The sequence below is a fragment of the Mus caroli genome, chromosome 2 (genome assembly GCF_900094665.2).
Source record: "Mus caroli chromosome 2, CAROLI_EIJ_v1.1, whole genome shotgun sequence".
Lineage (NCBI taxonomy): Eukaryota > Metazoa > Chordata > Mammalia > Rodentia > Muridae > Mus > Mus caroli.
The window spans coordinates 27,373,504-27,399,574 of record NC_034571.1 but is presented as its reverse complement, the minus strand read 5'-3'; the positions used below and the strand labels follow the sequence as shown (position 1 = coordinate 27,399,574).

General features: G+C 51.7%; 1 protein-coding gene across 1 annotated transcript in view; it reads right to left on the bottom strand.

Annotated features, from left to right (window-relative positions):
- Positions 1-1,917: 1,917 nt before the first annotated feature.
- Ass1 (argininosuccinate synthase 1) overlaps positions 1,918-26,071 on the bottom strand; it is a 50,823-nt gene continuing 26,669 nt past the window's right edge. The window contains exons 10-16 of the mRNA XM_021181036.2: positions 24,316-24,406; positions 21,652-21,736; positions 21,017-21,081; positions 12,539-12,670; positions 7,845-8,001; positions 3,793-3,858; positions 1,918-2,216 (exon numbers count right to left, since the gene is read on the bottom strand). Of these exons, the coding sequence (XP_021036695.1) occupies positions 2,171-2,216; positions 3,793-3,858; positions 7,845-8,001; positions 12,539-12,670; positions 21,017-21,081; positions 21,652-21,736; positions 24,316-24,406 (642 nt within the window). The 3' untranslated portion in view covers positions 1,918-2,170. The remainder of the gene's footprint in view (positions 2,217-3,792; positions 3,859-7,844; positions 8,002-12,538; positions 12,671-21,016; positions 21,082-21,651; positions 21,737-24,315; positions 24,407-26,071) is intronic.

The following is a 26,071-nucleotide window of genomic DNA, read 5'->3' as shown; positions in this document are numbered from 1 at the left end:
TGGAATTACAGACAGTTGTGAGCTGCCATGTGGTTGCTGGGACTTGAACTCAGGTCCTTTGGAAGAACAGCCAGTGCTCTAAACCCCTGAGTCACCTCTCCAGCCCTCGAGATTTTATTTTTAATTAATTATTTTGTTTTTATGTATATGTGTGGACCTGATTGTCTGCATATGCATGGTGTGTGTGTGTGTGGTATTGGGTAGGGCTAGATATGTAGCTCAGTGGTAGAATTAAGCATCTAGGAGATCCTGAATTCAGTGCTCAGCGACCTTAGAAATGTAATTATCTTTTAGCTAAATAACTACTAAAAAATCATTATAAAAATAGAACAAATGTGAATTTAAAAGGAACGGGAAATGTCAGTAGCTTTTGTGAGTGGGCGATGGGTAAAGTATCGTCTAAACATACAAGCGGCAGGAGTGAGCAGGCGCTGCTCCTTGGCTGAGTGGTCCTCAGCAAGGTCATTCTCTGTGCCTTGTTGCAGGGTAGAAAAGAGCGTATGTAGCTCATACTCTCTCACATGTGATTTCACATGTGGCAACGTGAGATGATGCTGAGTGACCTGCCTGCTCCTGAGCGATTGAGTGATTGCAGGCATACACCACCACACCAACCTGGGCGTTTGCAAGAGCATCACGGTGAAGGAACCATTCACCTCACCATGGGCATTTGCCATCAAAGAAGTGTGAAAGGAACCCTAGTGGAGAAAGACAGCAGTGTGGAGATTCCCAAGATGCAGATTCAGGCTGGGCTCAGAGCAGCTGGTGTTTTGGTCTCCCCACTGAATATGCTTTGGGGGGCCAGTGAGATGGCTCAGCAGGTAAAGGTGTCTGCTGCCAACCCAGAAGGGCTGAGTTTGATTGACTCCTGAAAGTTGCTTTCTGATCTCCACATGCACGCTTAGACATGAGAGTGTCCCCTCACAATAAATAAAATGTAACTTTAAAAACAAGGAAAAATACTCCCTCTCCAAGATGAGGAGACACAGGGGTGACTAACAACCTGGTGCAGGAAGTTCCTCCAGCTTACTTACAAACAAGCCCCATAAAACCCCTGCCTCTGCCTCCTGGGTGCCGGGTGGATGGTGAGCACTTTATGCATGGACTCCCCAGGCCCCTCTCTCCCTGCATTTTCGGGCACCCGAGGGTATCTAAGGTGACTTGTCTTCACTTGGGATCCGGTGCTCTGGCTAACTCCTGGGGATAAGATCCAGGTCACTTGGGGATGTGATTCCTGGGCCAGTTCTCTACAGAACCGCAGCCTGGGCTTCACAAAAGACCGTTAACTTCAGCGCTTTCCTCTTTTCCCATTCATCTCAGGTGGCATCGTCACCATACATAGAAGTTTCAAGTGAAGGGGTGGTGATATGTTCTCAAATGTATCAACTGAAAAACAACCACAAGAGAGCATTCCTAGGTTCCTGGCTTTTGCTGGAGGAGAGAGGGGGAATCCCCCTACCAGATAAGCAGGTTCTCTGGCAAAGATGAACTTCCACCACACTTCAAAAATAAAGGAGCTGGGAGCGTGCGGAGAGACAGGTCACCCATTAGGAGCTTAAGATCATTTGCTCTTGCAAATGATCAAGTTAGGTTCTCAGTGCCCATGTCTGATGACTTCATAATGGCTTGTAGTGCAGCACCAGGTGAGCACCCCCTATTATATATATGCGTGGTATATAATATTATATATGGTATTATGTATAAACATACATATAATATACATGTGCACCCTATTATATTTATGTGTACATTATATGTTTATATATATATTATATATAACATATAATATACATGTGCACCCCATTTTATTTATATGTATACATGTATATATATACATGTAAGGCATAATACACTGTTTAAAGGAAGACAACAAGGTTGGGCTAGGCATGAGCACACAGGCACACACACAGAGACAAATAAAAGACTAATGTAACTTCTTTTAATTGTCATTTTACGCTTTCTGCAGCTGCCCGCCACCCTCCCTTCCCTTCGATGACCACTTTTGTAGGCTATAGGGGACCAGGGAACAAAGGCTGTGGGGGGGTGGGGGGGCACAGCAGCCCCAGTCAGGTGGTGGAGAACAAGCTACAATTACAAATTTATCACAACAATTAATGCTGAAGCCTGGGAGAGCTGCAGAGTGGGGAGGCCCGCTCCTCTTTGTCAGGGTCTATTTGGCAGTGACCTTGCTCTGAAGGCGATGGTACTCCTTCAGCCTGTAAACCAGATGGAAAACAAAGAAAAATGTAATTTCACAATAACAACATGCGCTCCGTTCAATTAATTCAGGCAGGATGGGGGCGGTGGGGGCAGCTGTTTGTTAAGATGTATGTGAAGTTGTCTTTTTCTTCAGTCCCCTCTCCTGCCCTAGCCTCCCCTGGCTCCTCCAATCAGGATAATGTAATTAATTTATCAGAGGGGAAAACATTGTTTGTCATTGTTGAAGATAAAGCATTTAACAGGCAATAGGAGAAATGAAGAGGCCATTATGTTCTGGGCCATTTCAAAAGGTTTATGGGGTTATGAGCCACAGGCGAAGCAGGAGGCAGGAGGTGGAGGGGCCTGGGGGTTGTGGCTGCAGAGAGGTCTCTGCAGACCTGGGGTGGCTGCCGGGAACCTAAGGCACATTGCCAGACAGAGAAGCCATCTCTATCTTCCTGACACAGGTCCCGAGAATCTGGAGTTGTCAATGAAAAACCTAGAGTTGGTCTTCCTAGCTGGGCACCACGACTCCTCTCTGACCGACTCCAGGCAAGTTTCTTAACCATTCTGGGCCTGTGTCTGGAGAATTTTCAAATTTCTCTAAGAATTAAAGCAAATGAGGGGCTGGCAAGGTAGCTCAGTGGGTAAATGTGTTTGCTGCCAAGCCTGAAGGACTGAGTTTGATCCCCGGGGCCTACATGGTAGACGGTAAGAACTGTCCTTCAGCAGGGCAGTGGTGGCGCACACCTTTAATCCCTGCACTTGGGAGGTAGAGGCAGGTGGATTTCTGAGTTCGAGGCCAGCCTGGTCTACAGAGTGAGTTCCAGGACAGCCAAGGCTACACAGAGAAACCCTGTCTCGAAACACTGTTCCCAGCCCCCCCACCCCCAAAAAAGGACCGACCTTCAAAAGTGTCCTCTGATTTCCATATTAAAAGCACAAACCATACACATGAATGAAATAAAAGTCTGAAAGGATGAGAATGAACTAGAGGAGCGCCCAGGCCCAGCTTGGCTATGGCAGCTGTGGTAATGAATGGCCTTGCTTGTGTCTTTGAGCATACATATCAGCCCTGGACACCTTTAGCTGTTAGGTTTATTCCCATGGGCTCCTATGGGATTCACTGGGGAGTAGGGGGCACCTCACACCCTCCCTTGAACCTCCTGGAGATTGGGAAGGGGTGTGAGTCCCCCCAGGTCCAAGCAACTTCAGTTATTGCATATGAGCCCCAGGCCACAGCGACTGACTTGCCACCTGACCCTCCAGCTCAGAAACAGTGGCAGCATAAAGATTCTATCGCTCCTCAGGGCATTTCCTCAACTGGTTTTTCCAGTCAAGGAGCCCCATGTCTTTGTGGCTGGAGATATTAGGGCAATTGTTAGAGCCCAGGCCAGGATACAGGGAGCCATATATCCAGGCCCCTCCGATTCTGTTGGCTCTCAGGCCCTGCTGAGAACAGAAGCTGGCTTTGGAACTAGAGGTGCGTGGTCTGGAACATCGTGGTGTGTGAAGGGTCAGTGTCACACCGGGACCGGCTTGCCATAGCTGCAGGCCTCTGACGATTGGCATGATCCAGAGTTTCTCTCTTACCTGAGCGAGTTGATATTGATGAAGCCAGTGGCGTCGATGGGCTCATAGTCGCCCTGCACATTCATGCTGCAGGAAAAGCAGAGCTTATCAGCAAGGCCAAGCCACCCTACCCCGGAGTCCCTTCTCGACTCAGTCTAATTCTGGGAGCCCTGTATGGGGCCAGGCGCCATGTTGGCAGTCAGTGGCCAGGTAGCCCCCAGATGCCCTGAGTATAAGACTTATCCTGAGTATAAGTCTCGGGAGGCAGGTAGAGGTATCAGGTTGGGTCCCAGCTCTACTAACTCTGGGCCTGTGAATTCTTCCTGCCATTTGTAAACTGAGGTCCTCTACAGAACCAGGGCCTGAAATGACCCATAAATCTAATATTTATACCTGGAGCAGCTGATGGGCTCTCTGGAGTTGAGGGAAGCTGGCAGGTATTTATAGCATGGAGTCCCACAGTCACCTTTACCTTGGTTTGTCCAACCATGCAGACCTTATAGAACCATCCTGACACCCATGCACCCCGTGGTCAGAGCATCTGTCACCTGCGGTGGGCCTCAGTACAGCTGCCCTCTCTGCCGTTTCTACCCTCTGGCTCTTTCTCCACCCATGCCGGCAGCCATCTTGGTCTGTCATGTATCTCAGAGAGCTTAGGGAAGTATGCGGGTTCCCAGGGCTGAGCGGAAGCCTTTGGGGATATATCAGTGGCTCTCTCCAACGTTTGGCACTGTGGTCCTGTAGTCTCATTCACACCTAACTTCCAGCTCTTAATCAACCCCTTGTCTTTAATCTGGCACAAAGCAGTCTCAAGGTTCCCGAGGACAAGGAGGTGGCCTGCCCCCTCAGGAGCTCTCTCCAAAGAGGCAAGACTGGGAAGCAGGTGAGAAGGACCTGCCATGGTGAGGCTGAGGCCACACCTCTGGATCTCTGGGGACACCTACTCCCTCTTTTGGTGACCCTGGGCAATGAACCCACACCTCCAACTTAACTGTGGCCCTTTTCCTAAAACACATGGAACCAGCAATGGTGGCATTCACCTATAGCAAGGGTGGAGAGGAGAAAGCTAGCCTGGGCTATGTAGTAAAACTTTGACTCTACATTCTCACCTTCCCCTAAAACACATAGAGTTTCTGCACATGTTCCTTGGGGCCTGGAGTTTTAACCTTGATGCTGTTGTGGTCCTGAAGTCACTCCACGATATGCCCTCCATGACCCTGTCTCCTGTTGTTGTTTTTTTTTCCCTCCCCTTCTTCTCCAGACTTCTCTTTGGGATTTGGGTCTTGACAACACCAGGAGCTGGCCACTAACCAATATACTCCCTCCTGGGGAAAAGATGTGTGCACTGCGTGTCCTTTATTGTGCCTACATAAGTTAGGAAAGTTAGGTCTAGACCAGGGTACCAACTTGTACAATAATGTTCAAGCCTTGCCTGCTTAGGTGCATTTGTGAGTGCCGGGAACGGGGACACACAAGGCACAACATCACTTGCTCCCTGCCTTCTGGCTCACAAGCTCTGGAAACCCAGCCTCACCTCTGTCCAAAGCCTTCACCTTTACGAGCGAGCGCCCCTGTTCTCAGTCCTGAGAGCGGACTGGCTGGCAGCTGAACCTTCCCTCACCTGGGCCACACATGGTCCTCCTTTCCTTCCACCTCCCAAGTCAAAACAAACTCCACGCCATAATCCTAGCGCTCTGGAGTGTGAAGTACAGGAGGAGTTCAAGGTCATCATATTGTATCTAAGAAAAGCCTGGTCTACAAGAGACCTCATCTCAAAAACAAACAAACAAAGCAACAACAACAACAAAGCAAACAAAGCAGCAAATCGCTCCTCCACCCGTCTGCAAGGCAACCTGGACAAACAGCTTCAGGAGCCCCTCAGAGACAGCCCACCAAGGACAGCCCTGCCCCGTGAGGCTGCCCAGAGTCCCAAGAGGAGCTTGTTTGAGAACGGAAAACCTCTTTTTCAAATAGTGCTTTGGTGTGTGTCGGGGGGCTGGGGTGTGGAAACAGAGTTTACAATGATTTTTTTTTTACCTCCTCTGACGGTCTACAGAAAAACCTCTATGCTTTTATTTTTGCTCATTCGAGTGGCTCTGACCTGCTCTATAATTACATTACTTTCTACCTACTGCGCCCGGCATTTCCAGCTCTGCTACCTCTCGCGGCTTCCTCGCTGGTCCCTGTGACGCTGTCACTCAAGGGCTTTCAAGTCAGCGATGTAGAAATCAAAAAGAAAAGGGAAATGGTCGGAGACACAGTGAGAATAAGTGCCTCTGCTTTTTTCTCCGTCTTCCCCCTTTCCCTTTTACTTTATTCATTTAATCTCCCCGAGTGAGACTGTAAGGTTTAATGAAGGGTTGGGCAGATTATTAGAGGCTGTTCATTTGGAGGGGGAGGGGAGAAAGAGCCAGAGAGAGAAAGAGAGAAGATAATTTGACATTTACCCCGACTGATCTAAACTGATTCGGTTATATTTATGGCTTATAAAGTGTTTAGAAAGATTGAAGTGGGGGAAGCAACTCAACGTGGCTGGGCGAAGGGAAGGAGAGAAATAATATTGAACGCCAAACAAAACTCGTACTTTAATTCCGACTCATCCCTGGGAGGGCAGGCCAGGCCTCCGCCTGAGCCGGCTGGGGCTGGGGTCCTCCTCGGGTACTTCTTGGTAGTGCTGCCTGTCTCTGAGGGTTTGTCCCCACCCACAGTTTGGCCAAGTGGCACCCAGAGGAGACGGCTGGCTTTCTCAGGGCAGGCTACCCTCAATCATAAGCGAAGTCTGTGTCTCCCATGTCAAAACAAACACTGGGCATGGTCATGGAGGATGGCTTAGGCAGTACCAGCTTAGGTGACTCCCGTCTGCCAGACACCCACTGCTTGGTCCTTCCAGAAGGAAGCTCCTGGAGACTCCATCAGGATTCCCCGCTTCTCTCCCCTGACCTCAGTGGCCTCTTCTGTCCACAACTTCAGAGAACAAGCTTGAGGCCCTCCAATGTCACTTCATTCTGTACTCATTGCCCAAAAGCAGACAAAATGGTTCCAGGCTATCTCAGAGATGCCTACACTTACATCTGAGACTCCCGCAACTCTCATTCCCTGACAGCAGGGAGTGTGTGTATGTGTGTGTGTGTAGATCCGTGGTAGAGCACTTGCCTAGTGAGTGTAAAGCCCTGGGTTTTATCATCACCACCAACAGGAAACACAGCCATGCCCCAACTCATCCACAGTGTGTTCCTGCACACTGACTTCCCCCTCCACATCTAGTGCAACTCCTGAAGATAGGTTGACTCAATCTGGTTTTGGGGGATCACCAACCCAGTCCAGACTGCCAGTATTGCTCACTGGCAACCTTATGACCATCGCTGCCAGTGTCTACCCTTGCCTGTGTGCACTCCACAAAAACCATTCTTCAGGGCAGCCATAGGACCTGAACATCTGACCCTGCCCTTCTTATAACCTGGTTTGTTAGTTTCCTTCCTCCCTGGTATCTTTCCTTGTATGTCTGGATTCTTCCAAACCCTTCCCAGGCTCAGAACCAGAGGTGCTATCCCTGGAATCCATTAAATTCTCCAGGCAACTCCTGATAAGGCAGCTGTGCCACAGCCTAACTTTTATACCCAGCCAGACTATCCTTTTCCAATTCGGCCTTTTTTTTTTTTTTTCTAATCCATATTTCAGCTTGCCTGTCTCCTTTATTTTTGTTGTTTTGATTTTTGGGGTCAGTCTCATGTGGCTCAGGACAGTATTACTTTGCATCAGAAAACGACACTGATCTTCCTGCTTCTACTGGCTGAGTGCTACGATGATGTGCACTGGTTTATACAGTGCTAAAACTGGAACCTGGGGTTTCCTGTACGCTAGGCAGACACTCCTAGTCACATCCATAGCTCACAGCTATCATTTGACTGACACTTTTCTTCTCACCTGGCCTGTAGTTTCCATGACATTAAAGATGTGTGTCCATCATAAACATCTCACTGGCTTCTCACAAAGAGCTTGACATGAGATCAGCAAAAATGTGCTGGGAAAGATGCCCAGACAAGCCCAGATGGGCTGAGGCACAGGGAACCTACCTCACCAGCTCTTCATTATAGAGTGAAAGTGGAGACTCCCGACCGAGGATGTACACTTGGCCCTTGAAGACAGACACCTGCACCTTCCCTTCTACCCGCTCCTGGGACTTCTCGATGCAGTGGCGAACAAATTCACATTCAGGGCTATGCCAGAAACCTGCAGGAAGAAACAATGAAGGTGTTGTGGATGGCCTTAGGCCAGGGCCCAGGAAGGATGGGGTTGCAAGAGCAGAGCCCAGGCCTTACCTTCTGATAGGCTCCGGTCTGCCTTGCTCACTTGTGAGCACTGGCATGATGCATCACTGTTAATGAGTTGAGGAACACACTCTCATGTCCCCATCCCACCATCTTGCAAGAAATGACCTCCTTGTCCCCAAAGGCATAAAGGTCAGAAGGAAGGCATACCCCTGCTTCATGCACAGGCATACACAGGAGTTATGGGAAGACCCTGACCCTGACCCAAGAGGGCTCCATTTTGCTAACGAAGATAGGAGACCTTGGATAGGGCTCAGAGGCACATGCCATGGGACTGAGCAATGAGGGCACCCAGAAAGGCCAGCCTGGTTTGTGGTTAGACAGGCTATGGGGCTCTGGGGCCTACAGCTGTTTCCATTCCTACAAAATAATGCAGCAGTGCTGAGTGAAGCCCTTGTACCCAACAAGCACTGGGTATGCGGGACTGCTTTGAATGGTGTCCTGGGTAGGCCCTGAACTACTCTCTCTGCCCCGTGACCCTATACTCCAAAGGAGGAGGAAGAGGAGAGTCAACAGAGCAAGCAGTTTGTCCAAGCTGACCCAGTCTGTGAGTGGGAGCCAAGGGTCAGTGACTATCTCCTGTCATGATAGATGCTTTCCTTTATATGACAGGAGCATCCTCTATTTGCACACAACACCTAGGATGCACACTTCCTCACCCTACAGCCCAACATCCTTGGGCAGACAGCCATTCCTTTAGGAGAGAGCAGGGGCCCCAGTACCAAGGGACAGCAGCAGGTGGCCATAGTCAGGGTTGGGGGAGGGGCAGGCCAGGCAGAAGGTTTTTGAAAGAGCCAGGAAGGTGAGCCCACCCGGGCAGCTGTGAGGCCAGATGGCCTGTGATCTCCTACCCTGATAAGAGGGTAGGTTAGCAAGGCCCAACTACTGTTAGAGGCCTGGAGAGGCACCACAGAGAAGGGATGGGCTCAGTTTGGTGTGTGTGTGTGTGTGTGTGTGTGTGTGTGTGTGCGTGCGCGCACAGCAAGATATGATTACTTAACTGCTCTGCAGGGATATGTGGATTCAGCGAGCACTTAACTCTGTTGTTCAAACACTATGACCTCTGACGGCCCTCGCTGTAAACCAGGAGAAAGGCCCAGAGAAGCAAAGAACCTGTACAAAGTCACACAGCAGGACCATGGCAGGATTCAGGTCTGATGGAACACTTCTAAACCAAGGACTTTAAACCGCCACTGGTCTCTTTGGGAGAGGACATCAGTCACCCTCCCCTCCCCACTTCCCCGAATCCCCCCCCCCCCCCCCCCCCCCCCCCCCCCCCCCCCCCCCCCCCCCCCCCGCTTCCCTGCATCCCTGTGTCCTGCCTGCTCTTTGATTTTCTCAGTTGGGATAATTAGTCCATTATCCTCCCAGGCTGGAAGGCAGGTGGAGATGGAGCTGTTGATAGGAAGGGCAGAGATCAGCCTCAGAGCCCTGGCCCTGGCTTTATCTGAGATCTGTTTCTCTAGCCCACAGGGGTCTTAGGCTCAAGTTTCTTTCCCTAGTGGACCTGGCCTGAGATGGGCCAGCAGCCTGGTCCCATGGTACAGGGGAGATCGTGCATGCGGTGCACAGGGGGTGGGGCATGGGGTGCACAGGGGGTGGGGCATGGGGCTGAGCTACAGAGGGCTCCCCTGGCCCAGGCCCAGCATACAGGCCTCTGTTCTGATTGGAACAAGTGTCTACTAGAGTTATACACTACACCCATTTTCATGTTGAGGACAGGCGGGAGGAGGCATGTTAACTAGGTGAGGTACCGCTAATAAATAAAATGTTCCGTCAGGTGCCTTCAGGGTCCTGAAGCTAGAGTCCTGCTGAGCTGACCCGGGGTGGGGGGGGGAGGGGGAAGAGCGGCTCACTGAACTCCATAGAGCCAGTAGGGAAATCAGGAAAAGGGGAAGAAGAATAGAGGGAGATGATCAGGCAGAGTCAGGGACAGTGTCCTGGAAGCCTATGAACCTAGGAAGGCTTCTCTGTGTCTCAACCTCCCCATTTGTGCCCTGAGGCCACAGAAAAGCTAAAAGGGTAGCCCTAAGGTAGAGTGGTGGGTTGTGAACCAGGGGTGCTTAGTGGGAAGGGAACAGACCCTAGCACGTCTTAGCCCTAGAGCCCTTGGGATTTATAGGAGGGGAAACTGAGGCCCAGGGAGGAAACAGATTTACCTAAGACCATAAAGCCAAGCAGAGGCAAAGCCTCTCATGGCCCACACTGGATATCATGCCAGGTCTCAGTTAGTTACTAGTCGCTGGCACTGTTCCAGATGCATGGTACACCCATGCCATGGTCCTCGGAGTGGCCATTTCCACTCTTTAGATGGGACATCTGAGGAGAAGGGAGAGGAGCGGCAGCATCCAGCCAGGCTGGGTCTGCAATATGCCTCCTTCCAGCAAGGGGCCAATCAAGAGCACTCTGGACAGCCAGAGGGCTGGCTTTGACCTCTGTGGACACCTGGATATGGCAGAGTTAATGTTAGCAATAACGACCTGGTCTAAGTCTTGCTCCCTGCCTTGTTCCTCTCTCTGCTCCAAGGTTTTATTTCCTTTGAAAGCTCCTAATCGCTCAGCCTCATTTTGGGATTTGCAGGGCTCATTGCTGGCTGACAGAGCAGGGACTCAACCCAGGCACTGTGCCTGTAGCCAAGGCTTCCTGGGCGTGTCATGGCAGCCCCCCACCCCCACCCCCAATCAATCCTTTCTAACAGCTTCCCAGGTCCTGTGGGAGTGACTTTTGAAGCCTCCCTGTGTCAGGTTCAACCTTTGTAACTTAGCCAACTGATAAAGTATCTTTGCCTGGACCTCAGTTTCCCCATCTCTGTTGCAGCTAAGGTTAGGTAACACCCATCAGGTGCCTAACACCCATCAGTCCTGCTGAATCCAGTGCCAGCAAGACAGCAGACAGTGAGAGATGCTGACACTGTGGGATACCGGAAACCCGCCCACTGTCCTCTGCCAGGCTCAGCCCTCGGGATGCCTCCTGGGCACTCAAGCCAGGTGCTCTCTGCTCTCCCCTACGCCCTGCCATGTCTTAATGTCAATCCCACTTTGTAACCAGAATCCACCTTTAAGCACTGGAGTCCTGCCGAGTCAGTAGGAAGCCATGATATTTAAACACCTGTCTGTACCTGGAGAGGGGGGATTGCACTTCAACACTGAGAACAATGGCAGGAGGAGAGAGTGCCAGCCAAGGCTGGGATGGATTCCAGCAGGCCTGGGAGGATGGGGATGGGGACAGGCGTGGCCAGAGGCCTCAGCCAGGTGGCTATGACTGACATCTATCCAGACACTCAGACTTCCGGCCCACAGAACTGCCAAGGTTGGCTGTTGGCAGCAACAGCCTGTTTTCTGAGAGGCTGCCTGACAAAATCATCCAAACTAGGGAAGTACAAATATTATAGACAAGGTCAGAAAATGTCTCCTATAAATGAGTGTGAACATGTGCATATGTGTGTGTGTGTGTGTGCGCGCATGCCTATGTGTGTATGTGTGTGTGTGCATGCATACACGAGTGTCTGTGTGTGCCTGGCTTATAGCACTGCTTTGGTCTTTTTTAAAGACAGAGTCTCATTGTATAGCCCAGGATTGGCTTAAACTTGTAGGGATCAAGAATGCTGGGATAGAGGCATATGTTGTCACTGTTATAGGTTGTGTATGCCTTCAGGTCTCTGCTAAATCAACTCTACCCTGCCACTGCAGCCCAAAGAGACTACAGGGACATGAGGGCTGTGTTAAGTTTGGTTTCCTTTCCAATCATTAAAAAAAAAAAAAAAGCTTAAAATGATTCTTAGCTCACAAGTGGCAGAAAAATGGGCACCAGGCCAGGTCTGATCAGGGACCAGGGCTTAGGGAACCCTGATTCCCACTATGAAGACTGTATATAAAGTCTGGGTCCCTGAGCAGCACTGCTCAGGGCACACATGTGCTTCTCTGCGCATGCCCTGTTGGAGGTTAGTAAGCAGTGTCTTCTGGACGGATTAACAGGGCCCAAGCCAGCCCTCACTCCCACCTCCCTACAGGCTCCCAGCCCATTTCCTCATCTGTAGAAGGAAACTTAGACCACCAGGGACGTTTGTGGGAACCGCGCAGGTTGTCTGGAGCCCTATATCTTTGCCAAGTACTGGGTTCCTGCTGAATCCAGTCTGGCTAACACTGGGAACGACTCATAGTCCTTCTTTTGACACTGTAATGGATACAACTAAACACCTTTGGAGGCTGCCATGTCTCCCTTGGCACTCACAAAAAGGCCACCCCACTGTCCCTTCCTCTGTCCTTTACCCCTGGTCCAACCTTCCATGTGTACCTGAGAGTTCTGAAGAGGATGCCAGTGGGTGGGGCTAGATGGGAGGAAGGCATGATTGATGGAAGCAAAGGTCTGAGTCCTGGGGACCCTGGGGGTGGAGCGTCACTGGGGGTGGAGCGCCAGGGGTGGCTGGGACTCGGACATACCTGTGTATACGAGCTCTGCGAATTTGAGGCCCAGGCCCTGCTTGATTTTGCGTACTTCCCGATCCATCGTGAAGGCCTCTATGTCTAAATGAGCATGGTAAAGGATGGTCCCTGCTGGGGTCTCGTAGATACCTAGCCATTTTTCCAGGCAGGGGGAAAGAGGGAAAAAAAGAGAGAAACACATGAAACCCAAACTGTCAGCAAATGACAAAAAAAAAAAAAAAAAAAAAAAAAAAAAAAAAATAATGACTTGTCTGACAGGAGACAAGCCAGTCGGGCCATTCACTCCCAGCTTGCTGCAAAATGCGTCTGTCATTATGTTCATGCTGGGGCCACGACAGTCCACTCTGCGGCTTGTGGAGAAAATGTCTAGATGCCCCCCTTTGAAGAGGCCCTCAGACGCGGGAAAATGACAGGGTTTCTGAGCAGTGCCCCCCTCCCCAATGCATGCCCACCGGCCTGCAGTTGAAAACCTGTAATTAAACCAACTACGGTGGAGCCCAGGGCCCCAAATAGCCCTTCCTCCCTTCCACCAGGGAGTCGGGGGAGGGGGACGGCTGTGCACACACATGCATGAACACGCGAGTGCACACATGGCCTGGGCAGCTACATCTCCAGAGATGCCTGGGGTTGCTTGGGGCTTGAGCACTGGCTCCACTGTACAGATGGGGAAGCTGAGCCCCTGAGAAATGGTTGGACAGGGAGAGAATGGAATCTGAGCTCCTGGATCCCTAATGGGTGTGGCCTGCTGTCTTGTGAGTTAGCTGGTCACAGAAGGCAAAGCCCTGTCTGAGGAAAGGCGCTTGCTCAAGTCCCTTCCGGTCAACTCACCTAGCTGACTTATTTCGGGTCATCTCACCTAGTTGACCTATTGGTAACACAACCTGCTTAAGCTAGAAGGTCTCCAAAGTGACAGGGTGGCCCTGGCTGAGCTGTCAACCAGCAGTCCCATGCTCTATCTGAAGCACAGAGGCACCAAAGAGGCAGGACTGTGCCTGTTCTGGTGCTGGGCCCTGTTCTGGTATGGCCTTGGACAAACCTGTGTCCACTGTGCTATGAAGGAAGGGCAGGAGCAGCACCATGCCCAGAATTTGATCCAAAAGCTTTCTCTCTTCCTGCTTCCCGCCGCATGGTGCTGAGGAGGCAGCGTTTCTGTTGTCCTGGCAACTCCTCAATCTTTACACAATAAAGCTTTAAAAGCAGCTAGGGGGCAGTGGTGGCACACACTTTTAATTCTAGCATTCAGGAGGCAGAGGCAGGCGAATCTCGAGTTCGAGGCCAGCCTGGTATGGACCGCCAGGGCCTCACAGAGAAACAAACAAAACGCAGAAGACTACACACCTGTACCCTAGGCCTATGCGGCTCAGCAACAGTGACATGCTAGCCAGTCTGGGAGGACAATTCTACCAAGCACCGAGGAGGCCAAGGAAGGAGGAACAGGTTATCTGAGGCTAACCTAGGCTCTCCAACCAGACCATACCTCACAGACAGCAACCAGAGCTGGGGCTGGGACTCCCATACAGTGTTTGCCTAACATGCCTGGGGGCTGGGGGCCTGGCCCTGGGTTCCAGCCTAGCACCGTATAAACTGGTGTCCACTCGGTTTTGTAAAAAAATTAAATTAATTTTGATTATTGTCATGCATGTATGTGAGTGTGTGTAGAAATCAGACCTTCCAGAATTGACTTTTCTTCTAACTTCATGTGTGTCCTGGGAATTGAAGTTGTGAGGCTAACACGGCCAGCACTTAGATGCACTGAGCCACCTAGCTGGCTGGTTTTTGATCTTTAAGGTATGGGAAACTCAGAAGGAAAAGACCTTTTAGGACCAAAGTTATCTGTATTCTCTAAGGGGTCGCCAACCTAATACTCAATATATGCAGACAGAGGCCTAGCACATAGAAACTATGGCTCAGGTCCTGCTGGAGGGTGACAGGGAGGTACTTTTATCAACCCTTGGCACCCCTCAGGAGTCCTTAGGTCTCTGAACTGGGTCAACAGTCTGTTGGACAGACAGGAAGATGGAATCTAAGAAGCAGTGACTTGCCTATGCTACCATGTCTCAAAGGAGAAATAAGTCCAGAATCTGCATTCCCAGTCCTGGCCCCAGGTGGCCTCTCAGAGCCTTGCCCCATGTGTCAGCACTCATCGGAATCTAAGAACACATTCAGGTGCAGGGTCTCAGGCAACACATGCCATGTAAAAGCTACCCCAGGGTTGGGAGGCCGTGCACTGGCTAAAGTGCTTACCACACAAGCGTGGAGAGATGAGTTCAGATCCCAGTGCCCACAGAAAAGTTGGTGGTTGTGGGCTGGCCAAGATGGCTCAGCAGGTAAGAGCATTGACTGCTCTTTCAAAGGTCCTGAGTTCAATTCCCAGCAACTACATGATGGCTCACAACCATCTATTTGTACACCTACAGTGTACTCATATATATAATAAATAAATAAATCTTTAAAAAAAGTGGTTGCTGTAACCCTAACTCTGGTTCTGGGTGGGCACAGGAGGAGCCCTGGAGTTCACGTGCCAGCCTGTCTAGCCAATCCAGCAAGCTCTAACTTCAATGAGAGACTCTGTCTCTCTCTCACACATATCATATATATATGATGGGATAAATATAAATATATATATGTATATGATAAAGACTCCTGATATTGACCTCTGGCCTCTGAACATGTACACCTGTGTGGAGTGCACCTGAAAACATATGCACCCCAAAACATATATGAACATATACATACAAATAACACACACACATATACACACCTGTCCCATTTTACTTATAAGGTCGCCATCCTAGGGAACCTCCTCTACCCTCCAGAATCTACCTGCAGACTCCCACCACACCCCTGATGCCCTCAAGTTTGTGCACAAGGTACCCGGCCTCATCACTCCCATAGCAAAGTCCAGATGGAGGCAGTGCCAGGCAGGAGGACCAAGAAAAGCCATGGCTGACAGCCTGAGGGCAGGGACCTGGGACCTCAGCAGTAAGAGCAGGTCCTGGTGGCACATGGCTGTGATTCCAGCAGTGGGGAGGTTGAGGCATGTGGTGGTGGCTGCCTGGGTTAGAGAACACGACGACAGTGTCTAGAAACAATAACTAGCGAACCATTACATCGGAGGAAACACAGGGCTAGCGAACCATTACAGAAGAGGAAACACAGAGCCTAGCACACACCCTGGGCTAAGTTCTCAGTACCGCAATGCACCACCCCCAACAACTTTAAGAACTGGATGTCCTGTTCTACCCCTGTAATCCCAGGACTCGGACTCAGGAGGCTTGGAGGTAGAGACAGGAGGATCAGAAGTTCAAGGCCAGCCTGCCTTATCTGAGATTCTATCTCAAAAACCCAAAGCAAACCAAACATAAAACCCAACAGCTCTCAGGAGCAAAGGCAGGTGGAACTGAGTTTGAGGCCAGCCTGGTCTACAGAGTGAGTTCCAGCAGGCTGCTTAGAAAGACAGACAAATGCAGGGAAGAAAACTGCCTCCAAAATGGCAGGGATACAAACAAGGACCGAGGCGGATCTTAGTCACCCTAGGTCACCAACAGCATCACACAGAGATTTCCCATGGCCTGTTGGTCACCTCTGACGCAGCCCAGCCACTCACACTGACTAAGGCAGCGGAGCTTGTGACGATCTGGTTTTGTACAGTGTGGAGAAGCCTGTCCTTATACTGGCTGTAAATAGAGGTGACAGCACCCCACTTTGACTCCTAGAGACTTGGGTGCCCTCTCTGCACTTCTCTCCTTCCCAAGCCAGCTGTCTGTGCATGTCCCAAGCCATGCAGCATCTGGCTTGACTGCATGGCCTTGGTCCGTCCCAGCATCCTCTCAGAGCCCGGACAGGGGAAAACAGGAAGTTGCTAAGTAACTGTGTATCTTACACGTTAACCTGTGACATGGGTACCGAGAGCAAGCATCTAGATTCCAGCCTATCCTGGCACACAGAGAGAAACTGCAGCGTCACCCCCAGCAGGCCAGGGAGAGGACAACACAGGTGGTATCTAGGGTTCCAGAAAGATCCACCAGTTGCCCAAGGTCTGCAAGCTACTGCCCATTGCAGATATCCCCTGGGAAAATGAGGCTGGCAGCACCAGCAGCCAAGAGTGGGCAGAAGTGCATGCAGAAGCCAGCTCCTCTAGCGCTCCACACCAGCCCAAGGTTGTCAGCAGTTGCCGAAAGGTCCCAGGCTTACAGCAAAGTCCCAGGCAAGAGACATGAGCACAGTTAATATGCCTGATCCCATCTCAGGCGGTGTTAAAGTTAATTGTGGCTGATCAGAAAGGGCTTGTTTTTAGCTCTCTTAGTTGTGTGTGTGTGTGTGTGTGTGTGTGTGTGTGCGCACGCGTGTGTATTTTGAAGCTCTCTCCTCTCTTGGCAGGGGTAGGGGTACAGATGATTTCTCTGTAGTTCTGAAAAAAAAATTGGTGACAGAAACCTAATTCTAAAAGACTGGATTTGGGGCTTTTGACAGTCAGTATACAAACCACCGAGCAAAGAGGGGGGAAATGACAGCTGAGCCCGCGCTGCTGTGGAATAGACAACAGACATCTTCAGAGTGACACGCACCGCGGCTCCAAGTGTCTATTTTCATCTCCCCGTGTTTACGGGAAAGACAGAGGTGTCAGCAGCCCTCTGTGGAGCAGCTTCAATCACACCCTAATTACCACTAGGAAGGGGGGTAGTGGCTGGGGAGGCCAAGGAGCTGGGGTGGTGGGAGGGGGAGAGTGGACCATGAGGACGAGGTGGGGACTACACAGCTGCAGCAGCTCAAATTCTTCTCATCCGTTGCCAAGATTGCCGGTTGGGCTGAGAAATTTGGTAAAACTAAGTAGACTTTACCGAACCCACAGGAGTCAGGCTAGAGGTCAGGGTATGTAGACTGGAGGCTCAGGCATTCAGGGGAAGGAAGGGGTTTGGGAAGTTGGACAGGTAGAGGGACGGTAGAAGATAGATTGACTGGAGCCCCAGGGCTCCTTTCTTAGGTACCAGGACCAAGGCTGGAGGTGGTTGCCATGGTGATGAGAGAAAGTCAGGGTGGGAGCCTAAGCTATTCTCTAGGCTCTTGTGCCCAGGTGGCCCATCCTGCAGATCAGCTTGGGTGTGTGAGACTAGCCATGCCTGACCTTGCTACCCCAGCCTTCTGTTTCCCAGGTCTCCCCTTGCTGTCGTTCATCTGTAAGGCTGTATGAAAGCTCGGCTCTGGGAGGGCTGGACAGGTGCGCAGGGAGACTAGATAAGAGGGCAGCGAGCTGCTCTCCTGAAAATGAAGTTCAGGGGGCAAGTGGGAGAGAGAACGGGAAGATGGAAGACAGAAGGGAAGATAAGAAAGCTGACGGGGACTGGCAGGTGGAACTGGGGGGCAGTGAGTGGAGGAATGAACAGAATGGGGAGAGGAGCGTGGGTGAGCAGCCATAAAGGAAGACCAGAGAAGAGTGAGGTAAAGAACACACAGAGGCAGGAGGGACAGACTCAGCCAGTAGCCTCCTTCCCAGGCTCCCTCCTCCTTTCCTTCCTCCTCCTCTCCCTCCTCCTCCCCTTCTTCTTCTTCCTTTCCTTCCTCCTCCTCCCCTTCCTCCTCCTCCTCAGGCTTCTCCCCACTGACTTCATTCACTTCACTTAATTAGCCCCCTCTGGAGTTAGGAAGCAGATGTGATATTAAAGATTGTATGTAAACAGCCACAGTGCAGCCAAGCCAATCCACCCAGGCTCCCCAGCCCTCAGGCTCTGACCCTGTAGGTTCCCCACAAGGGCCTGTCATGCCAGCCAGGCCACCCAGACCCGGGATACAGGATGCGGATGCTGCTCAACTCCCTGTGCTCTCCCTCCCCCTGGCCCCCACCCCAGAAGACAAGAGTAAGCTCTGAATGGATGACAATTACCAGCTTTGTAAAATCAATACAAATGACATTTCCCCCACATACACCAAGGTCTGGAGAACTCCAGCTCTGCCCTCAACATAATCAACGATTAACAGCACCTCTGTCACCGTTCACCTAATAAACTGCTCAAGGGGAGTCCATAGACCCTCATTAATTGTCTGCTTTTGCCTTCTCACACATGCGTGGCGTGTAGAAATAAAGGCTGGGCACCCTAAGCTTACCAAGCATGGAAACAGGCACGTGTAAACTCCTGGAGAGATCTCCTAGGCCGCTGGCTCTTCCATTTGAAGATTAGTGTTTCAGAGACAGAAAGCAATTTGTCTAAGGCTATACAGCAATTTTCCCTCCCCAAGACTGTAAACTCCTGTGCTTTTAGGGACAGTGGCCCACAGGCACACACACCACATCTAGGTAGAGTTGAGGACTGAGTTTCAGATGTGTGACAAGAAGTCAGTGGGATTGAGACACACTTAGCTTCTCTTTGTGGGACCTCAGTCAGGAGGGTGGTCTACCTCCATCCAAGACACAGCACCCAGACCCATTCACAAGGGTTGATTCTCAGTGGAGATGGAATTGGATCAGGACTCAGGCTGGGTGCCAAAGCCTTGGCCTTCAACACCAGGTCTGCAGAGACCCACCACCAGGCCAGCTGAGACCTCCCTACCCCCTCTATCCTCTCTCCATCATACATCTAGCCAGCTGGGAACTGTCCACTGCTGCCTTCTCCAGGTTATCTTCCCTGATTCCTGTAGTCTCAGCTTTTATCATCACCTGTTACCTCTTTTCACTCACTGTACCCCTTCACCCAGCAGGACGGGTCCATCTGGCTAGCCCATATCTTCCCCGAGAAGGAAATGAGTAACCACCCTATCAGACCAGCAGCGCCTCTGCCGAGCTGCCTCTGGACTCAGTAGGACAGTGGCACAGCCAATTAGTGACATGACATCGAAAGGCATAAGAAGGATACTGGTGTCTCACATGCCCAAGCAGCACCGGACCCCCTAGGGCTTACCGCTACCTTTGTGCTCACTCAGAATTCCCTCGGGGACCGGAACACTCCCACAGAGCCTGGTCAGGCTATCATGCTTGGGTCTGAACCTGGATCTGTCCACCTTCACAGTCCAGGCTCCTAGGGCTTCTCCTCATGTCCACTGGGCACTGAGTCCTGCCTGTAATTTGCAGGGAGCCCTCGCCCCTTCAGGGCCTCAGTTTCCCCAACTGTGCTACTTTCTCCCAGAGGTGCTACTTTCTCCCAAGGCCCCTCGAGCTGCCTTGGAGGAATTTCTTTGTGTGGCTCCCAAGGGCAGGTGGAGACAAAGGGACATTTAATCAGATGTTAAATAGGTAAGAGACAAAGGTAGGCTGGGAATGAAAGGAGACACTCATTAGCATATTGTTCTTTACAAGGCCTTCTCAAGAGAGCTGCAGTTGTGCAGATTCTCACGGAGGATGATCAGTGTGCGGTGAGGAGAACCCTGGGGCTAGGCGACTCCAGCTCCACCCAACCCCCAACTATTGGAGGCAAGACCCAGGACAAAGTAGGGGAAACTGAGGCCCAAGACAGACAGTTCGAGACCCCAGGGCCAGGGTCTGGGATCTGCATCTTCTCTCACAGCTGACAGCTGCTGCAGCAGAGGCATGTCAGCTCTCTTGGGACATAGGGTCTCAATTTAAAAATCTCCCCAAGGACCTAGACTGGGACTGAACCTTGGCCTGGTTTTATTTAGCTGTTACTGTCCCAAATCAACCATGAAGCAAAGTGATTTGAAGCCCCTACCTGTGTCACTGGTATTTAAACATTCAGGTGCCCCAGTTCAGGGGCCCTAACTGCCCAAATGACGGGAATGCCCTAAAAACACTCCATTGTTAACAACGCACACACACACACACACATGGGGGTGGGGGAGGACTGGCAGGGACCTGGGATGGAAATGCTCAATGGATAGGGAAAGTGAAGAGGAAGAGGATATAGACAGCAAATGACCCAGGACTGAGTGGGAGTCGTGTAAAAACAGAGGCAGGCACCTGCCTGGGAACCAACTCTCTCTTACGCTCTCTCATCTCCAAGACAGGAAGGGGATCTGATGGCCCCGTGGTCCCATAATGGCAGCCTAGACGAGCCAAGTGGCAGGCATGCCACAGAAAGGGACTATCTGTCTCTAGCAAGGCTTTGGAGTCATGCCTGAATTGGCCTGGCTTGTTTAGGGTTCTTGTGTATAGCTCACAGCGCCCTCCCTGGCAAGAGTCCCACTCTACTGCATGCCTGGTGCTAGAGAAGTGCCTTAATGACCACGAAATTGGCCCTGCATGGTCCGCCTCTTAACCTGACTGGCCCGCCCGTGACACAAGACAGCCTGACCTCCAGGCCGACCTCTCTCCCAGACCCCTCCCAACACTAGAGGCGGCTCCTCTCGAAGCACCCCAAGAAGTTCAGGGCAAAGGCCACTGTTCACACTTCATCTCCAGTCCTCACTTCATCAAGGTGTAAGAGAAAGCAAGGGGCAGCCAAGGTGGCCTGGGGTGAAAGGTGACACCCAGGTGGTACAGGAGCTCTGGAAGTGCAGAAGCCAGCCCCGGGTGTCGAACCCACTTACCTCGGGACTTCATTCCAATGAAGCGGTTCTCCACGATGTCAATTCGACCCACTCCGTGCTTGCCCCTGAAAAGAAACACGTCACTTGGACTCAGGTGCTGGCACAAGGCTTGAGGACAGAGGCCACCCACTGAGCAGGTGCCCTTGGCTTGGCTGAAGACCTAACTATGGGCAGACTGACTCTCAGGCTCTATGTCTCAGCTCACCTGAGCCAGGAAAACAGGCCCAAGTGGAGAGAGGTGGGTAACCTAAGGCCCTGAAAGAGAACGGATTGTCTGGGTCACCCTGGGTGCTTCGCCCGCTACATCTATACTGGGACTTGCTTGACCCTAACCCTCACTGAGGATTTATCTTTCTTTGTCCTAATGCCTGGCTCAGCCAAAGGCCTGCAGCCCCAGCTGGTTCCACCATAGGAGATGGTGGTAGCCTTGGAACTTTTGTGTTCATGGTTTGTGGATTTAAACCAATACCAATGCCAAATCAATACCCTCGGCTCAGGGCACTTTATGTCTACAAGGCCAACTGCCAGACCTCCAGGTCATAAACTTTAGCTGTGACCATTAGTCACACAGGCCCAGGCCTGTGCTTGCTTGAGGTGGTGGTCCTGGGGGTCACAGGCAGACTGCGGACACTCACGCAACTTCATTCAGGTACATGAAGAGTTCCAGGGATGTGCTGCGGGTTGTGCCATCTTTGATGTTGGTCACCTTCACAGGGACCCCTGGGGCAGAGAGGGAGGAGAGTGGGCCTTCAGGCTGGGACTCAGCAGAGCAGCCTGTGCCCACCACCCCACCCTCTCCCTCCACCCACATCGCCTTAAATGGATGTGACAGACATGGAGTCCGAATGACTCCTTCAAAGCCCTGTGCTGGGGGGAGAGAAGGGGCAAGAAAGCCCCCCAGAATGAAAGAGGAAAATGCAATAAAAACGCTCGCCCCCTCCCTCCCATTCTCTCTGCCCCTTTAGCATTTAGGGGCTGTGAAATTGGAACCAGGCCCTGAACTAATTGAATTTCACGCTTCGCCATTGTCTTACCAGTGAGCACCTTCTGTCCCCACCAGCTACCCAGGGGCCGCCTGGACGAGGTGCAGCCAGACCCTATGAGTACGCACAGGCGTGTGTGCAAGCGTGAACGTGTGTGTGTGTGTGCAAGCACACACACACACACACCCCTATGTAGCTCTCTGCCATGCTTGACAGGTGGATGTGGGCCTCTCTGCCCCAACCTTGTATCCCAGACCTTCAGAAAGCCACCTGATGGGTGTGAGCTTAGGGTAATGCCCGTTCCAGCAGATAGCCTTGAATTCTGGGATGTGTTGTCTGGGGTGGCAGGAGGGAGACAGCCGAGGCTCAGCCAGGAAAGGGCCGTGTTGAGGGGGGGTGGTGGGGAGGGGGCAGTGGGTGGGTTTGGGGTTGACTTTGAATAGCAAGGGGCACTTTCTCGAGCGGTGTGAAATGGGTAATAAATGTATTAGAGGGCTAACAAGAGAGCCGTAACAGTGACAAAGAAAAGCTGTTCAAAGTTGGCGGCTAATCCCCCACCCATCTGCCTGGCTCATTACCATGTAGCGAGCCATCGGGTGCCAATCAGGGCTCAATAGCGGCTTTGGAGTCTTTATTAGCCGGGCGCCGTTTGGAGGGGCTCCGCTCAGGGCGATGACAGCCTCACCATTCTTAACCCCCATTTCCAGGGGTTTTATAACTTGGTTGTAAATTGCTATTAAATGTAAGTCTGCCCAATAATGAACCTTAAGCCCCCTCTCCACCCCCTACCCCTCGCCTCTCTCTTTCTCTCCTTCCCTGGCCCTATTATCTATCACCCAACGCTGGGGCCTTGGATGGGGCCTGCCTGGGAGGAGAGGTTGACATTGTTGGTGCTGCCGCGGGAGAAAGCCTCTTAGCTTTTAAAATAGTTAATAATTAGATTAAAACTTCAAATAAATTAACTAGCGAGTGAATGAGGAGTAGGCTGGGGAGGGGGCCTCCCTCCCTCTTTTCAGAGAGCTGGCTCTTCTTCAACTCTGCCTGGGGCTACCCTGTGCCTCCAGGGCAGGCTGTTGGAGGCTTGTGCCCGGGACCCTCTGCCACCTCCAGCATACCTCCCACCCTCTGCCCTCCCAGCTCCCAGAGGTTTGAGGGTCTCGTGGGAGAAGTCTGCAGTGTGGCCTGGCCCATCCTACCATCTGCTCAGAGTAAAGCCCTAGGGAGACCCCTTGCTCCCAACAGAGGGTTCGAGAGGGGACCCAAGACTTCTACTGTGTCTAGGGTCCCACCAAGGTCTCCTTAGTCCCTGGGTAATGTGACTTGTAAAGTGACACAGCTAAAGAGGCACAAAGATGGCCCTGGCAGGTGAACAGCCTCTTGGGAGAGGCTGTGGGTAGAAAGGCCTGTCCTGGTACCACACCCTCACGGTAGCTTCAAGTTATGCTGGGTACCTGCAAACAGCCTTGTCACAGCCTGTTTTACAGGCATGCACACCTCAGCCCCAGAAAGGTGAAGTTCCACAAGATCATAGCAGCCTCCTCCCTCCCCCCCATCACTCTGTCTTTCAATTCTGAGGTACATTGGGGAACATCTGAAAGTCTCAGAGACCCTCTTGCTGGCGCTCCAGCCTGGTGGCCACTTTGTGGATGGCTCGCCCAGGTCTGGACTGCCTTATGCCTCCTCTCTCTCCTGTCAGATCCCATCTCTCCCTCAGGAAGACTGCTTGTGAGTATCTTTTCCTTGTACCCCCCCCCCACACTCTCTCTCAGTTGGGTTCTAGTCTAATCACCGGGCATGACTATGTCCAGTTTCTTCCTCTAGGACAAGAGAGAGGAACCAGAGGGCCAGCATCTTTGAGTCCAGGTAACTGGAAACCCCAGACAGCTAAGTCAGGGCGAGCCAAGCTTTATGAGCAGAGTCTTCAGTGTTCCTAAAGCCAGCTTTGCAGCTGACTTTCTGGTGGCAGCATCTGGCTGGATGCCTTCCCTACAGATCTCCTTGCACACTAGGAAAAGAACAGGTTCCCCCATCCCCAACCCCAGTTTATAAATAGGGAAACTGAGGCTCAAGGAAGTAGAGAATGACTTTCAAAAAGCCAGCTACTTTGGGATCCAGTGTTAGCGTATGACAGACACTGCGGCTTGGGAACCCCTCCTCCCAAGGCTCACACTGTTGGGAACTTTTAAAGCCCCTGGAAGCCTCTAGCTTCTAGGAATGCAAGGAGTTAGAGGGTCTGAGCCCAGGAAGGCAGAGGAACTGAGAGGAACTGAGACCCTTAAAGCCTACCCCTTTCATTCCTGATAGGTGGGCACATACCTTTTTTGAATTCTATCTCAAGGACATCTGGGCTGTTGGGTGCTTTGGCAGGGTCCTGAGTTTTTGTGTAGAGACCTGGAGGTGCTTGATTCTAAAACAGAAAGAAATAGGACTTGGGACATCATGAGCGACACCAAACAATACACCTGCTTCCCACTTCCTGCAGGTACCTGACCCTCCTTGCCCCTCTCTACGACCACCAGCCCCTGGCACTTCTCCATCAGCCAGAAGTCCCAATGGACTCCCGGTTCCCAGCCAGCCCAGCCTGCCAGGGGCCCGAGAAACAAAGGGCTCAAGAAATCAGACAATTTTTCCCCTCAACTTGATCTCATCTTTTTCTTTGCCGCCCCCACAGCTGGAGGCAGAATAGCAGGAGAGAAACAAGTCAGGCAGGAAAGAGTGACTTCCACAGGAGCACAGTACACTGGCTTCCCGGGAGCTGCACGCACGCACGCACGCACACTCGAGTCAGTGCCTGGAATTGGGGTTTATTCTGCACTGACCGCAAAGCTAATGACTGTGTGTGACCCCAGCAGGTGCTCGAGCGGGCCGAGCCGTCCCCGGGGTCCCTGAGGTTAATACTCACGGGGAGAAGAGAGAAGAACAAAGCAAAAACCATTTGAAAACACATCAACCTTTATGTATATTTTTCCTTGGGTGCATTAGAAAATGGGCCTCTCTTCCTTAGGCAGAGGCGGAGGGGCTGCTGGCTGCCCAGGATGTTCTCAAAATTCCCTTGCCTCCAGAGGCTCCAGCTTCCCCTAAGCCCAAGCCTGAAGCCTGGATACTTGCCACCATTAGGATGGGGGTGGGGGGGGTGGGGGGAGTGGGGGTGTCTGGGCCTGCCTGCTCAAGTTCGTCCCAGGGGCCTCCTGTCCCCAGCTGCTCTGTCCACCTGCTGATGGCTGGGGACCACAGCCTTTTCATCGCAACCGCGAGCTCATTCATACACCACTGCTCATTTTGGAGATCCAAGCAGCCTTGCCTGTTAGGAACAAATGCTACTGTCCCATCTGTGGGGGCAGAAATGGAGGCTGCAGGGAGACGCTGTTGACTGCTGAGTTTTTCATGAGCTGTGCTCTACCCTGCCCGCCGCAGACATTCCTGGCCACCCAGCACGTGGGAGGGAAAATCACAAGGCCTCAACAACTGTGGTGAATTTGCTCTGTGGTTTCACAGAAAGGGTCTCATGGAACCCTGGTTGGCCTTGAACTTCTGATCTTCCTGTCCCCAAACTCCCACCTGCTAGGATTACTAGGATTGTTAGGATGGTAGAAGACATCCCTGAGCCAGATGTCAGGCTGTGACATCTCTTCAGAAAGTGGCTGTATTTCTCTGAGCCTCAGTTCCTACCTAGGGAAAGAATATGTGCCCCTGACTGTCTTAGTGTTGAAGTGTTAAGCAAGGCCTGGTGTGAATGGCCACATGCTGTGAAGGTGGAGAGTCTGCCTTCTAGTGATGGACACTGTGCCTCCCTCTAGAAGGAGCCACAGGATGATAGTCTGCTCCATCCTGTATTGTGGATCCTCTACCACAGCTTAGGTATGGAGTGACCAAACAAACAGCCTCATTTCCCTGGGCCATCCTGGACTTAACACCAGAAGTATCATATTTCAAGAATCCTTGGTGCCACACACAGTGGTAACATTTACTGTTCCCATTCTACCACTGAACTCCAAGAGATGCTGGGCTAGCAGCCACACCCTCCTAAAGTGCTATTTGTGTGGGGGACACACAGAGTGACCTTAAAGACAGA